General features: G+C 38.4%; 1 protein-coding gene across 3 annotated transcripts in view; it reads left to right on the top strand.

Annotated features, from left to right (window-relative positions):
• LOC109078804 (endothelin-converting enzyme 2-like) overlaps window positions 1-15,684 on the top strand; it is a 52,883-nt gene that overhangs the window by 18,426 nt on the left and 18,773 nt on the right. For 2 of the 3 annotated variants that reach the window (XM_042770837.1, XM_042770838.1), the window contains 3 exons: window positions 6,032-6,118; window positions 8,699-8,843; window positions 9,298-9,513. In XM_042770837.1, coding sequence (XP_042626771.1) covers window positions 6,032-6,118; window positions 8,699-8,843; window positions 9,298-9,513 — 448 coding nt within the window. Of the gene's footprint in view, window positions 1-1,773; window positions 2,003-6,031; window positions 6,119-8,698; window positions 8,844-9,297; window positions 9,514-15,684 lie in introns of those variants that run through there. The other variant, XM_042770839.1, reaches the window with a different exon arrangement.

Raw genomic sequence — 15,684 nt, 5'->3', positions numbered from 1 at the left:
ATGAAAGCTGAATAGAAATATTTAAGAAACTAAAAATAATAAAAACAACAAAAGCACAAAAATATTTAAAACTAAAAATGAAAACATACATATAAAAATATAAATATAAAAATAATCATTCAAAATATAAATAAATACTGTAATAGTATGGAAATAATGGTAACGTAACACTGATATACACTGTAAAAAAACAATCCGTAAAATTTACGGTAAAAAAATGGCATCTGTGGTTGGCGGAATTCTACCGTAAAAAATACGGTAGCAACATTTTAGGTTTTAGGGTTTTAACTTAAATTTACAGTTAAATACCGTAATTTCATTAACTAATATAATGTCAGTATACCAACCTATTGAAGTACTAAAATCTGTTTTGCACCTTTGTAATACACTGATAACCACCAAATGCAGGTGATGATGAGAAAGTCACATGATGAACCAAAGCCCTTCACATGCAGCTTTTAAATAATAACAAATAAAGAAGGCACACAGTGTCATTCACACAAACACTAAACACCATCATGATAACACACATGCAAGTCAAATAATGCAATAAACATTCATTTAAAAACATTAGGTGTAACACACAACCCTAATATACAAAACTGATAAGAAAAAACTAAGAGGAAGCATAGTTACTAAAAGGGAATTCACAATTCACTATCACATGGAATTCTCAACTTTTTCACTTACAAAAACTCACTGTAAATTATACAGTCTTTTTCACTTCAAAAAAATGGTATACTACTGTAAAATTACAAATAATGTCCAATACATTTTTTCACTGTATATAGTAGGGGAATTTACCGTTAACCATTTAACAGGTTTTTACTGTAGAATTATTGTCTTTTACTGTTAAATTCAAATTAAAGTAATTTTTTACAGTGATGAATTAAAATTCACTTTAATATTTTTGGGGGGATGTCAGGTGGACTATTCTTCTTGAAAAGCAATACATGTAGTGCATCCAATAAACATGTTGTTATGTAATTTCATTATAATCCAGGTCTGTTAAAATATCTGATAATTGAATCTTTTGGTTGTAAAATGTCGTGCTGCAACTTTTCTAAAAACGTATATACAGTAGAAGTTATTTAAAGAAAGAATAATTTATGATGAAAATACGTAAAAAAAAAATGATTAAGATGTATAATATGTTTTCAATGTGTAAGCAAAATAATGCTTGATGATTGCAAAAATGCCTTTTCTGGTAAGCTTGCGAATTCAGAGGTTTTATAACCAATGTAAGGTCGTTCATGAGCTATGAGAGCTATGAAATATTTAATACAAATATTTAAGAAATATTTACTAAACCGAAGCAGATTATTGATTCATACAGGCTGTTTCTTGAGAGGCTGGAATGAGGATGTTTATAGAAGATGAAGGGTGATAAATGAATAGAAAATGTAGAAAGGCAGCCTGGAAGCCCATCAAGAGAGAAATGGAACAGATGAAAATGAATATTTGGCAAGATTTTAGCATTTCATTGTCAAAACATAAATTCTGTTAATGATTGTGCATTATGCCACCTTCTTAATTGTGATGTGATGTGCATTCCAGTCATTTTGATCAGAATCAAATGAGCACTTTCAGATTTCTTTCCATCTTTTTAACTGTTTAGAAGTGCATGATCTGTTCCCGGTTTCACATGGTTAGCATCCCACATTATCCCATATCCCCAGACATTCACCAGTGGTTCAAGCCACAACGACTGTTTACTGTAACTTCAGTGACTTTTTTACAACTTCCCCACATGTATGTGTTTCTCTGTTACCCACGTAAGCGAGGTAGGAGTCTCCTTTTCGGAAGTGAGGTTTATCTGTTCCTCACTCCCAGAAACTTTCCCTCTCCCACAGTAGCGACCTGCCCTTTCTGGGTCATGTTAACAAAACATTGGCTTTCCTCCCCCCGTTCTCCAGTCGATGGCTGATTCCAGTCATTCCAAGGCAGCGGCACAGTTCACTTCTGCTTTTGGATTGCTGGTGTCTCATTGCGCTGATGAACGGTGAGTCTCAGTCATTCCTCAATGGCTTTATCTGGTCTGCTGTGAGTCTGTAACCGCTGGTCAATGTGTTTACTTGTTGAGTTGGACTGGACTGTTTATTGCCTCTTCCAGCCATCCTCTTGTGATTATTTTTTATTTTGACTCTAATTTTAAGTTTTACCAGTCCCGTCAAATAATTTAAGGATGTTAAAATCATGGCTGATGATTTAAACACTGCTGAGAAAAAAAAAAGAAGTCTGGTCTGTTTTCCGTTTTGAAGTGGATTTTACGCAATTGTCAGTTGGCTGCTCAACTAAACTAGCAAATAACAAGCTTGACCGAGCTGGTAGACCATCTTAAACCAGCTAAAACCATCTCAGACCATCTAAGACTAGCAAGTCATTTTCTTTTCAGCAGGGATAATGGCTGTTTTAACATCGTTATTAATCATGTTCAGTTTTCATCTCAAAACTAAAAAGATTATTTTGCATTTTGAATTCAGTTTTGTGTAAAATATCGTAACATTTGCCTGTCGAATCAAATAATAAATCAAGAAATATAAGTGGGTATATTTATACAGTATCAGTATATAATATTAATGAAAAACTTAACAAATTGCATTGTTAAATAAATTAAACAAATAACAAAAAATAAAACACATTTCATAGGGCCCTAAAATGTAATTTTTGTTAAACTTTTAAAAACTGATTTTAATAAACTGAATTGTCATGATTTCAATTAATTAGACATGCTTATAATTATTAAATTTTATTTAACCATTACAATGGAATTCATAAAGGGGGGGTGGGGGTTATGTTTTAGAAACCTGTTAACTTTATTAAATTTTAATAAATTGTTGATAAATTGTGTAAGTTTCATGATATCAAGTATTTAGGTATACAGGTGCATCTCAATAAATTAGAATGTCGTGGAAAAGTTCATTTCAGTAATTCAACTCAAATTGTGAAACTCGTGTATTAATAAATTCATTCCACACAGACTGAAGTAGTTTAAGTCTTTGGTTCTTTTAATTGTGATGATTTTGGCTCACATTTCACAAAATTCCTCCAATTCATTATCTCAACAAATTAGAATATGGTGACATGCCAATCAGCTAATCAACTCAAAACACCTGCAAAGGTTTCCTGAGCCTTCAAAATAGTCTCTCAGTTTGGTTCACTAGGCTACACAATCATGGAGAAGACTGCTGATCTGACATTTGTCCAGAAGACAACACAAGGAGGGTAAGCCACAAACATTGATTGCCAAAGAAGGCTGGCTGTTCACAGAGTGCTGTATCCAAGCATATTAACAGAAAGTTGAGTGGAAGGAAAAAGTGTGGAAGAAAAAGATGCACAACCAACCGAGAGAACTGCAGCCTTATGAGGATTGTCAAGCAAAATTGATTCAAGAATTTGAGTAAACTTCACAAGGAATGGACTTTGGAATTATTGAGTACATGTACAGTAAATGAACATACTTTCCAGAAGGCCAACAATTAACTAAATTTTTTTTTTTATTTTTTTTTTATTGGTCTTATGAAGTATTCTAATTTGTTGAGATAGTGAATTGGTGGGTTTTTGTTAAATGTGAGCCAAAATCATCACAATTAAAAGAATCAAAGACTTCTGCACACAGACTGAAGTAGTTTAATACACGAATTTCAAAATTTGAGTTGAATTACTGAAATAAATGAACTTTTCCACGACATTCTAATTAATTGAGATGCACCTGTACTTTTTGATCTCTAAAATTTTATCCAACTTTGGAATCCTTAAAAATGATCATAATAATAAAAAAATAAAAGTCATAATAAAAGAAATCCAGAATAATTAAAATAAAAATGAAATGAATCAGAATTTGAAAAAAAAAATCTGATTTCATAGAGCCCTAGAAATGGTACAGTAAGTGTAGTATGGTAGTACTGTATGTTATTCCCAACATAAACGTTGAACCTGAGACTATAAAAATCCTGAATTTCACATGATAGCATGTCATGAATGTGTCAGTTGAAAGAGGAACTTCAGTACTAGAACGCATGGGTGTTTTTCATTACATTGTCCTACATTGTTTTTCCTTCCTCTGAGAAGCGTCTGTGACCTGCCACCCAGGAATCTGGTGAATCTTGTCCAGACCTCTGGAGGGAATTTTTGCGGCTATAACCTCCTAATACAACACCCCATTCTCAGTCATGCTCATTGCATTGCAAAGTGTTATGGGAAGCTATGACAAACAGCTAAAGTTAATTTACTGCTTATGAGGAAACGAGTCAACTACAGGGAAATGTCAAGGCAGTGATTAGCAGTTGTTAAACTGCATGTTTGTGTGGGCTTAGCATGTGTATTTGTTTCACATCACCATGAGTCAGAGTTTTGTCTTTGTAATCTCATTTACGGTTTCCTGTAAAAGCCCATTGAGGAATAGCTTACTAAAACTCCAAATCTGGCTGCAAAGAGACAACATTTATTCAACTGAGACACTAACAGCCGAGATGATTGAGTGTGGCGTTCCGGCTGAACTTTAAAACATGTTGCAAAGGGCTCCTGTTGCTTTCTTGGGTCTTGCTCTAAACAATATTGGTGTGTGTGAGTGTGTGTGTAAAACCTTCAATAGAGTCATCTGTCTCAAGACTAAGGCTTTTAGAAGATTAAAGTAATGTATAAAGTGTTTGTATTAAAAACCAACAAAAATTGTTGGCATTAGTAAGATTTTATTTTTTTTCTTGTAGATTCTATTCTTTCAAATTTTGAGTGAATATTGCACAAAATGTGTTAATTTAATGTAAGTTTTGTGTATGCTTCATCCAGCTCTTTAGATATCTCTGCATTGTCATTGGTCACTTAAGATTGAAAGATACTCACAGGAACAGAAAGTTACAAATAGGATCTCTTGAGACAGAAAGCGATGAACAGAAAGCCAGTGGAAACATTTTCTTCCTGAGAAAAATACACTAGTCTCACATTGTTTCATTTAAAGTCGACTCTTAAATGAAAGAATTGAGAACTCCATTAAGTCTCCAAAGATTTAAAAAAGCAAACACAGAGCTGCACAGTTCTCCTCTGGGTAGATCTCTGTGTCTTATGTCTGCTGTATGTTTACTTAGCTAGACTTTCTGGACAAATTTGCCTTCGGAAGTTAAACAAAACCTCCAGGGGCATTTTCAGTTGGAAAAACAACTGATAAAGCAAACATGTTTTTTTATTTAAGAAATGCACAGTGGGTTAGTCAGGACTATTTATGCTTATTTCATTTTTATATTATAATATATATTAATATATGAAAGTCTATGGTTGCTCTAATTTAGATTCATTAAGTCATTGTGTGTGAAAGAGATTCTTTCTCTCTGTCTTGTTTAGTCTGCTCTTGTTAAGTAACCTGGGTGGGAGGTTTTGCTCTAGGCCTGTGCGTCTGCTGTCTACATGGCTGTCAGCGCAGGCTGGGAGATTTCAACAGACGGTGTAAATAAGGTTAGATTTAACTAAGAGTGGCTGATCTCTGTGGGCTAATGCTTATAACAGTGAGATATACACAGCAAAGTGCTGCCCTCGGGTGAAGATTAGCCACCTCTCAAGTTGTGAACAGTGAGAGTCGTATATGTGTGTGTGCAAATGTGTAAATAAATTCCTCTCTGACATCCAAGATGGGGGTGAGAAAACAAGGAATCTCCCCCACCCAACATTCATCTCCATTTCACACTCTCTTGCAGTATCTCTTGTCCTCAGACTCTCGCCTCAAGGCCTTTAAAAATGTTTTCTGTTGATTCTGTGGGAACTTAATATATAAAAAATATAAAGAGCGTAAACAGGGTCGATTTTGATTTCATGGTGCATCTTTCTCAATTGACAGTTAGTGGCTGTGACTTTTTTTTTTTTTCGCAAGCGACATATAAATCAATATTTCTTTAGTAAATGTTCTACCAGTGCCTGATTGTTTTGTAAGGTCATTTAAAACAGTGAACAGGACTATTTTCCCCTGTCTGCTGTTGTTCACATTCAGGTTTGGTGTACATTGGCCTTTAGGGCTAACAATTCTACTCTGTATCCCTTTCAGATGTCTAATTACAAGCGTGCTACGTTTGAGGAGGAGGACGGGACAGACATCTCTGCAGATGGAGCCATCTCTCCTGACAGTGTGGAGGTGAGTTTGGGTCATGGCTCAGTGTGGATGGGTACGTTTTGTGTTTACATTTAGATGTTTTTATCCTACTCCACATACAAATAAGGAAAGCAATAATTTAAGCAATAATTTAGTTCTACAGAGACAGTGAGAAGTTATTACTGTTGCACAATTCCCCCCAAAAATACACAGCAAAACAACAATTGCTGGGTATTTGTGATGTGCTCTTGTAACCCCTCTCTTCCGGGTCCTCGGCGCCACACCTCATCCTCGCTCCGAGTGGGCCTCGAACCCGGGTCTCCGGCATGGGAGGCGGACACGTTAACAAGGAGGCTAAATGACTGCAGCCACTAGCGTCAGTCGCTAGAGCGTCTCTTGAGATCAGGGGAGTGAGGTTTACCTGCACAGCACCCACACACACACACAATTTACAATCACCCCCCCAAACCTCACTCCCATCCGGGTCACGGCACCAATGTAACCCCTCTCTCCCGGGTCCTCGCCCTCGCTCCGAGTGGGCCTCGAACCCGGGTCTCCGGCATGGGAGGCGGACGCGCTAACAAGGAGGCAAAATGGCTGCAGCCACTAGAGCGTCTCTTGAGATCAGTGGAGTGAGGTTTACCTGCACAGCGCCTACTACCTCACCACCTAAACACTCACCCCCCTAAAACTCACCCCCACAAGGCACAAATCAAAAACTTATCCCCCCTCTCCCCGCCCCCACCCCCCACACCTCATCCTCTCTCCGAGTGGGTCTCGAACCCGGGTCTCCGGCATGGGAGGCGGACACGCTAACAAGGACGCTAAATGACTGCAGCCACTAGCGTCAGTCGCTATTGCATCTCTTGAGATCAGGGGAGTGAGGTTTACCTGCACAGCACCTACTCGCTGGCCTCCGTTACACTCTGTTAATTTCAGCTGTTTTCTGGCCTGGTTGGATGCTCTTACCACTGAAAATATAGCTGACAGTTATGTTGTGTTGAATTGCTAGGCTAGTAGGAAAGAAAATTTGTATTGAGTTGGTGGTGATGTTCTTTCTTCCAGGCTGAGATATCCAGGCAAGTCGATATACACAGACACTGTGAGAACATCAGATGAAAGGGTAAAACATAGCAGTTGTTGGAAAGGTTCCATAATTGGGCTTTAGCAGCAATGCCATATAAGAACCACTTTAGGTTCCCCAAATAACCTTTTAGTGAGTCAACAATTTCCATAAATTGGAAAGCTTTCATGGATGTTAAAGGTTCCTCATAGAACCATCATGCCAAAAAGGAACCTTTGTTTTTAAGTGTTTAGGTCTCATGGTTTGTAAATATTTGGAGAAGAGGAAGGGGCCAAGCACTGAGCCTTGAGGTACACCAGTGGTTGGCTGATATTATGTAGATACTGACTGCTTCCCTCAAAGTCAGCATACATAATCGAATGTCCAATGTCTAGAGGGTAGATAGGAGGATATTCTTAGTCACTGTGTTTAGGGTCCAGCAGAATGAAGACATCTCTTTTTGTGAATTGTTTTAGACATTTTTTGTGCAGTTATCATTCAGTCATTTTTCTTTCAATGTTGTAGAACTCTCATGCTCTTTATAGCAGAAGTATCATGGAAGACATGATTTCTTCTTGTTTTTATTTTGACGTTCAAAAATGTGTTGAGGTATTTCATAAAACTTCCTCTCCAGTGGAGCACACCAAATTAATCCATACTAAACGGTTAAAGCCAGGAAGGTAGAAAATGTCAAAGATAATGTCACTACCATTACACCATTAATGTATTACCACGCACATTTATATATCAGCCTATTCAGTATTCAACAACTTGACCCCAGTGAGCAACAGTATTTTGATATGTGAAGATTAGCCAATATAATAGAGGTCAAGTCATAAATGTACAGTAGAAAAACTAGACATAAATGGTTCAGTGCTTATTACATAATGACTCAATTATATAGAAATGCAGATTAGATCTGAGCAATTATCCACATATGAGTAATGTTCTCAAATCACAGAAAAGCTGTATCATGGATATACTGTATGGTAATTGGAAAGAAAGCATGGATGACAGCATGAGAAATATTCAGCAACCTTTCTTCCAGTATTATTTTCTGATGTAGACATATTGTTATACCTTTTAACTGAAGAAAACAGCAGGTCAGATTTCCAGGGAATTATGAGTGACATCTGATATAAATTCATATCGATTCATGTGGCCTCTTTCATTTGCTGCTCACTTTTACGTTAAACAGGAAATGTGACACCTCTTCTGTTGGTTTGCCGTGAAAGCAATGATATGACGCATGTATCTAATACGGTATCCCCCAGGCAACTTGTTCTTTGTTCTGTGAGAGTTGAATGATGTTGAGATGTGCGGAATATTTTGACACAAAAAAACTCATGTGATGTTCCCAGTGTTTCTACTCAAGAAGACATTGCTCTTTTTTGAGACGATCTTTATGAGATGCCTCAAATATATAATAAACCTCTCAAATATATAAATAAAAACATCCAAAACCTTTTAATACCTTTTTGTCTACATAGTTTGGAATGAGTACCAGCAAATAGTAACAACTTAAAAAGACTTTTTGATCAATACTTGACTTGTTTTAGGTGGGTTTCCGTAAGGGTGGTATTCAGCTGTATGGTCCACTGGGCAGGAGGACTCAACTGGAAGTAGTGTTGGCCGGACTGCTTCTCGCTTCACTTCTTGCTCTTTTTGGCTGTGCGATCACACTGGGAGTCCGCTATAACAGAGGTAACACACATAGATGCAGTGTAAGTGTAACACACAATCATTTACTGATAAATAATGTGCTTAGTAACACTGATTAAGTAGACATGCTTTTAAGACATCACATTGGTACATTTATTTAGTATAGAATTTCACAGGTGTTATTGTGATTACATTGTAGATACTTAAAGAAATAGGGCCAAAAAAAAAAATCTTAAATTAAACTGAATTAAACTGTGTATGTATATATTTTACTGACCGTTGTTTCAAGCTTGCATGAATTTCTTTCTTCTTAGACCACAGAGTGATTATCTAACAAATATATAACTGGGTGAATTCAATACAATGGCCATACATCATCATGATTCACTTTAACAAGTAATACGTTTAAGTGTGTCGGTAAAAAAGTACAGTGTGGTTTGCTGATCATGGTTCCATGGTTTAATGCATTGCAAATACTATTTCTTGTTGTCCCCAGATCCCGCCCGTAGTATCTGTCTAACAGAAGCATGTGTAACTGTGGCCAGTAAGATCGTGGAAGCTCTGGACCGCTCCGCCGACCCATGTCAGGATTTTTACCAGTACGCATGTGGAGGATGGGTCCGCAAAAACCCCCTGCCAGATGGCCGATCCCGCTGGAGCACATTTAACAGCATCTGGGACCAGAACCAGGCTGTGCTCAAACACCTGCTGGGTAAGTGCCGGAAACACACACACACACACACACACACACACACACACACACACAAACACACACGCTTATCCTTTTTGTAGGATGGGATTTGCTCAGTAAATCACATTCAGTGTTCACACAACAGTATATATTTAGAAAGACTTCTAAATGATTTATTTGATTTTCCAATAGAAAACTGCTGCCTTCGTGCGTTTTGAAGAGTCTTAACACTTTAGTTCTCTCTACTGGGGTTGTTTTTGTAGATCCGCTCAGAAACTTCCATCGATTCTGCTCTGTGACCTGATTACTTGTTTTCTCGGAGAGTATCTATCCGTGTCTGTTTGTTCGATAAGGGACAATGACTTTCTGCACTCATTCTCTGTTGCTTTGACCATAAAAGCCATCATTAGTCACCCTCTCATGGATTTACAGTATTGTGCTTGCAAGTCTTGTTTTTTATCAGATATATTTTTTTAAAGAAATGTAAGATTAGAGTTTCAAAAACTTCCAGTGACACTAACATTCAAACTGGCAGTGATGATGCCACTGACTTTGACTTGTAGAGTGATGCTAGGTGGTTGTCAGGTGTTATTCTGTAGTTGCTATGGTGTTCTGAGTGGTTGCTGGGGTGTTGCTAGGTCTTAGTGTTCTGGAAAGTTTCCAAATTGCTGCTAAGTAGTTGCTGCTGTACAGAGTTCTTGATGATTGTCAAGTTGTTGCTAAGTGGTTGCCATGGTGTTCTTAATGGTTGCCAGGGTGTTTCTAGACTACAGTGTTCAGGACAGTTGCCTAGGTGCCGCTATGTGGTTGCTATGCTCATAGTCCTTGATTACCAGAATCTTGCTAGAGTTTTCTCAGTGTTTCCCAGGGCATTACTATGGGGTTGCTACCTGTTCAGAGAGGTTGCTAAGATGATGCTAGGGTGATCTGCGTGGTTGCCAGGGTGTTGCTAACTCTTTTGCTAGATTGTTCTGGACAGTTTCCATGGTGCTGCTAGGTATAGTAGCTATGTAGTGATGATGATTGCCAGGGTGATGCTAAGTGGTTGCTATGGTGTTCTTGATGGTTGCAAGGGTGCGTTTAGATGGTTGCTACGGTGTTCAGGGCAGCTGCCAATATGCTGCTATGTGGTTGCGATATGCATAACTATTAATGATTGCCAGGGTGTTGCAAAGTGGTTGCTATGGTGTTCTTAATGGTTGCCAGGATATTGCCAAATATTTGCAAGCTGCAAGTATGTTGTTTTGAGTGGTTGCCAGAGTGATACTAGGTCATTTGCTAGGTGCTGCTAAGTAGTTGCTACATAATTATTGATGATTGCTAGAATATTCCATAGTGGTTGCTGTGTTGTTCTGGAAAGTTTTCAGGGTTATGCTAAATGCTAGGATATTCTGAGTAGTTGTCTAGGCTACACATGTGCCTGTATTCAGTAATGCGATATATCACGGTAATGAATATGCACAATATTGTTATCGTGGGCAAGTCTTTCTGTTGAAAGACGCGTGTGCGCTCTAATGTAAACAAGCACGCATGAGAAGCACATGGAGGAACGCCTGAGAGACAAGTAGATATAACTGCAGGCCGGATATCTCCAAAATGGTGCGTGAACTCCAAAAGTGGGCAGAACCTCCAAAATGGTGTGGTGTCTTCCTCGCACAAAGACTTTCACCATTGGCTCGGCTCCAGCCAACTGTTATTAACTAACATTTAAAAATAAAATTTTATAAATTAAACATTGTTTCTAGTTCATTTTATTTTGCAATATAAATAAATATTCTCAGTGAGAGCAAAGCCCAAAGTTTGTGGCCAGTGATGTTCGGACTTGAGTTTGAAATGGGAATCACCCACGAGGTCTCCTGCGAGCCGTCCCAGCGCACCTCTAACGCTTTTTTCTCAGCAACGGGGGCATCACGGGGCTCGAAATTTGCAGGGTAGGAAGGGGTAGTGACGCTGGGTGTAACTAAAAAGGTGCCACTGTCCCGTGAGGTCCAGTTGGGAAGTTATGGAATGATCTCATATCGCATAATCTTATTGTTTATCTCCTGAACTGCAACTTTCTCAATTCAACTTTACGCTATTCAGCGCCAATCACACCGTGCAGTCAGTTTCGCTGGTTAAGGTTAGGGTCAGGTGTGGGGTAGGTATAGGGGTTAGCATTTTTTGAAGCATAGTGTAGGAAATCAACACTTTAATTGACACAACCCAATAAAATATTTAGAATCAGTTGTGGGGTGGAGTTTGCACTTAAGTTGATTGGGGGGAAAAATTAAGCTTGTGTGTCATGTGCCTGTCTGTCAATGGGAGGAAGCCACGCCCTATTTTGGAGCCCCACCCCCTTTTGGAGTTCCCGCCCCCATTTGGAGATCTCCAGGCTGCAGTTATACCCTTCTCCTGAGAGATGCTCTGAATGAAAGCACATTCACTCTCTGACAGCAGATGGCGCTAAACTGCAGAAAATGCAGTCTGGAAACCCCATAAATAAAGCAGCTGCTACTTTCTAAAACATATTTAAATAAATTTAAAAAGCCATTCAGATTTGTGGATTTGGTATGGTGTTCATCACAGCACCAAATACTTAAATATTTAGACTTAATAGGCTATTCATTTCCAAACTTTTTTTTTTTTTAATTTTAATCTGGACTACAACATGACCTAGTTATTGTTTGAAAGTGTTTTGATTCTTCTTCTTGTTCATTCACACTTTACATTAGGGCTTCATTAGTTAACATAAATTGCCAATGAAAAATTATTCTGAACATTCATTAATCTTAGGTATTCCAATATTTAATAACACGTTGTTAAAATCGTACGTTGCAACTGTTATTTAATGAGCTAACATGAACTAAGACTTGTATTTTTTAACAAAGATTAATAACTTCTGTAGCAAATGTAGCTATTGCTCATTGTTAATGTTAATGCATAAGGTTAACTAATGAGGTCTTATTGTAAAGTGAAACCTATTGGGCCTTTATAGTTCTTTTGCACTTTAATCTGTGTAAAACTTTTAACTTTATATATTTTTCTGTATTGCTTTATTGTATCTAAATGTTCAGTTATTTTTGTTATAAGATAGAAGTTATTTAACCTGTTATACTGTATTATGATACTTTTTTTAAATGAAATTTCAAAGCAATAGCAATAGCAATTAATCGCAACATGAAAATTTGATACTGGCATATACCTAGTCTAGGCATCACATGTTGATTTCTAGGTTGTTCTGGGTGGTTGCCCTGGTGTTTCTAAAAGGCTGCTATGGAGTCTTGGGCAGTTGCATAGGCATTGTTAGTTTGTTGCTACGCAGTTTTTGGTGATTGCCAGGGTGTTGCTAATTCGCTGCTGTGCTTTGTTATGACTTTGACAATGAAATTATTTATAGTTGCTAAGAGTAGTATATCGCTGTGTATCAGGATGCAGATTTTCATTAAAAAATAAAAAGGCCAATGTTTATTATTTATTGAACTCTCTGTTTATTTATTTGCTGCCTTGTAAGTTCTAGCATTCCCTACAGGAAATGCTAATGTAGTCTCTTTTGCGTTCGAACGCATTGCTTCATTCCTCTCTCTAATTGTTGGTCTGTTTTATTTAATAAGCTGTTGTAATGTGCAGGCTTTGATCAATCTCTCTCTGTCTAATGAATGCGCTCTCACACTGGGGTCCCTGCGGCCGTTTTGCCCTGATGACACTCCATCACATTGACTCTGTGTGTTGCATCACCCCCGCTGCCGTCTTCATCCAAACACACGACACTGTTCTCTCACCCTTCTGCACATTTAATAACACTTGCTCTACATGGACATTTTTTATCTCATATTGCTCTCAAATATATGATCCATATTTTGTGGATTGTGCTTCTTGGAGTGTGTGTGTGTGATTGGGTGAGTGTGTGTGCAGCAGGTGAATGTAACGCTCTAGCGAACAGTAAATGAAGAATGTTCCCTAGTGACCTGCATCAGAGAACAGAGAGAGAGAGAGAGAGAGAGAGAGAGAGAGAGAGAGAGAGCGGGGGGGGGGGGGGCGTTGCAGGACTCTAGTTCAGTGACTAAAATAGAAAGAAGGAAATGATAGATGATACACCAAATTGAGAGTACATTATTCTTTAAACAAAACAAAAGTGTAGATTCATGAAGTCAGATTATATGTTTGTAAGTGTGTGCATTTGCAAAGCAGTACGGCGTGCTTTACTCTCACACAGAGCCACTCTGAAAAAGACAAATGAGCAATTTATGGCAATGCACCGGGGCTGACTGTCACCTTTTGCCCATGCAGCAAACACAAACATACACAAGAAAATTCTGGAAATGGAACGAGATCAGCTCTGAATTCTGATAGACGAGCAGTGAGTCGTGCCAAAGCCCATTTCTCTCTCACCGTGTGTCCTCTCTCTAGACTAGACCCGCTGATCAGTAATTGGACTGCCACTGTTCCTCTGAGAATTTATTACTTGAATATTCCTGCCTCCTGTTTCTTAATGTAATTGCACTGTTAGGAGGAGAAAATACACCGGGAAAGAAAAATGAGCAAGAACAGAGGGGAATGAGAAACTAAGAGCTGGTTTAAGGATTTGCAGCTTGTTTGCTTGAATGCTCATATTGTGGATTAATTATCTCTCTTTTGCACAACACAGATGTGTGTAAAACACAAGGAGAAGAGTGAATTATTCCTCCTCCAAAGATGTGTGAGGTGTATTGCCATGACAACAACTAAAAGCACCAATCAAAGGTCATAATGACAAGCATAATTGTGTGTTCAAGAGTGGGTAGGTGTGTGCATATTTGTGACTCATCATTTGTGTGCCTTTATCTGTTTGTTCAAACCCCGCTGTGTGTTCCTCTTTTCTTGATTGAGATGTGTAAAGTTAAAGTGTATCTTTTCCGTTCCACTATAAACACAAAATGAAATTGCAGCATTGACATTAACTATTGCAAGTTTAATTCAAATTCTATAGGAAAAAGCAGTGAAGTAATTTTGTCAAAATTTTGTGAAATGAAGTGACAAAGTGAAGTGACGGGACATGTGGCCAAGTATGGTGACCCATACTCAGAATTCGTGCTCTACATTTAACCCATCCAAAGTGCACACACACACCGTGAACACACACCCGGAGCACTGGGCAGCCATTTATGCTGCGGCTCCCGGGGAGCAGTTGGGGGTCCGGTGCCTTGCTCAAGGGCACCTCAGTCATGGTATTGCCGGCCTGAGACTCGAACCCACAACCTTAGGGTTAGGAGTCAAACTCTCTAACCACTAGCCACTATTTTAAGATTTAAAAAATGGTTGTCAGCAAAGTCATGTGAGATCATTCATGTTACATTGTGTAACTCCCCCAAAACATTGAATTATATATATAAAAAAAAAAAATCACTTTGACAATCACTTGCTGAAGCAACTGTGGCATTTTAGCTTGCGTCTTCAAGTCTTTTGAGCTCTTTTATCGACTTGTATTTCACGACTCTCGTACACTAGTGCTCCACATCACAAATGAAATGCTAGACCGGGTGCGCTACCGAGCAAGTTTACAGTGTCAGAAAAGCCACACATATGTTGCTGGTAAACAGTGTGGTAAAATGGTAAAGGTGTTTTGAGGTCATAACATAGTATTGGAATTGCACAAAACAATTAGTCTAAACATTGTAATCAATTTGTGTGAAAAGTTGTTGGCACCACTAGTGTGAAAACTGCATTGAATAGTATGTATAGCAACATTTTTGGAGTTTTACAAAAAAATGTAGTATCAACAGTGTGTCATGTAAACCAAAGAGTATTTGCACTCCTCAGGAAGTCAGCCTGCATGTTGTACTTACAGGTTGGCCCTCACTGGTTGTTTCTCTGTTGATTCCAATTTGCACCCAGCACTGCCAATCACCTGTTCTGGTACCTTCCACTTAATTTAGCCATTTCTCTTGTGAATGAAGTTAGCATGGCAGTAGCAGTGCTTTTCCCCTCTGCCTGTCGTTCCGCTGGCAGCCGCGGCACACATTGTTTTGACTGCGACTGATGGCAGAGGTTATTGAGAATGAAAACCACCCTGCTTGTTTGGCCTGCCAATGGCGTTTCGTCACGTTTTGTTGCGCGAGGGCAGCTGTCATGGACGTGACATTAAAAAAGATGGATGGCAGGGCCCTTTGTTGCAGTTCTTCCAGTTCGGACTCTGTTTACCTGCACTGAATTGCCTCTGTTTACGTACCATAATTC

The sequence above is a fragment of the Cyprinus carpio genome, chromosome A15 (genome assembly GCF_018340385.1).
Source record: "Cyprinus carpio isolate SPL01 chromosome A15, ASM1834038v1, whole genome shotgun sequence".
Taxonomy (NCBI): Eukaryota; Metazoa; Chordata; class Actinopteri; order Cypriniformes; family Cyprinidae; genus Cyprinus; species Cyprinus carpio.
Note: the sequence above shows the minus strand (reverse complement) of the source record. Positions and strands in the feature narration are given on the sequence as shown.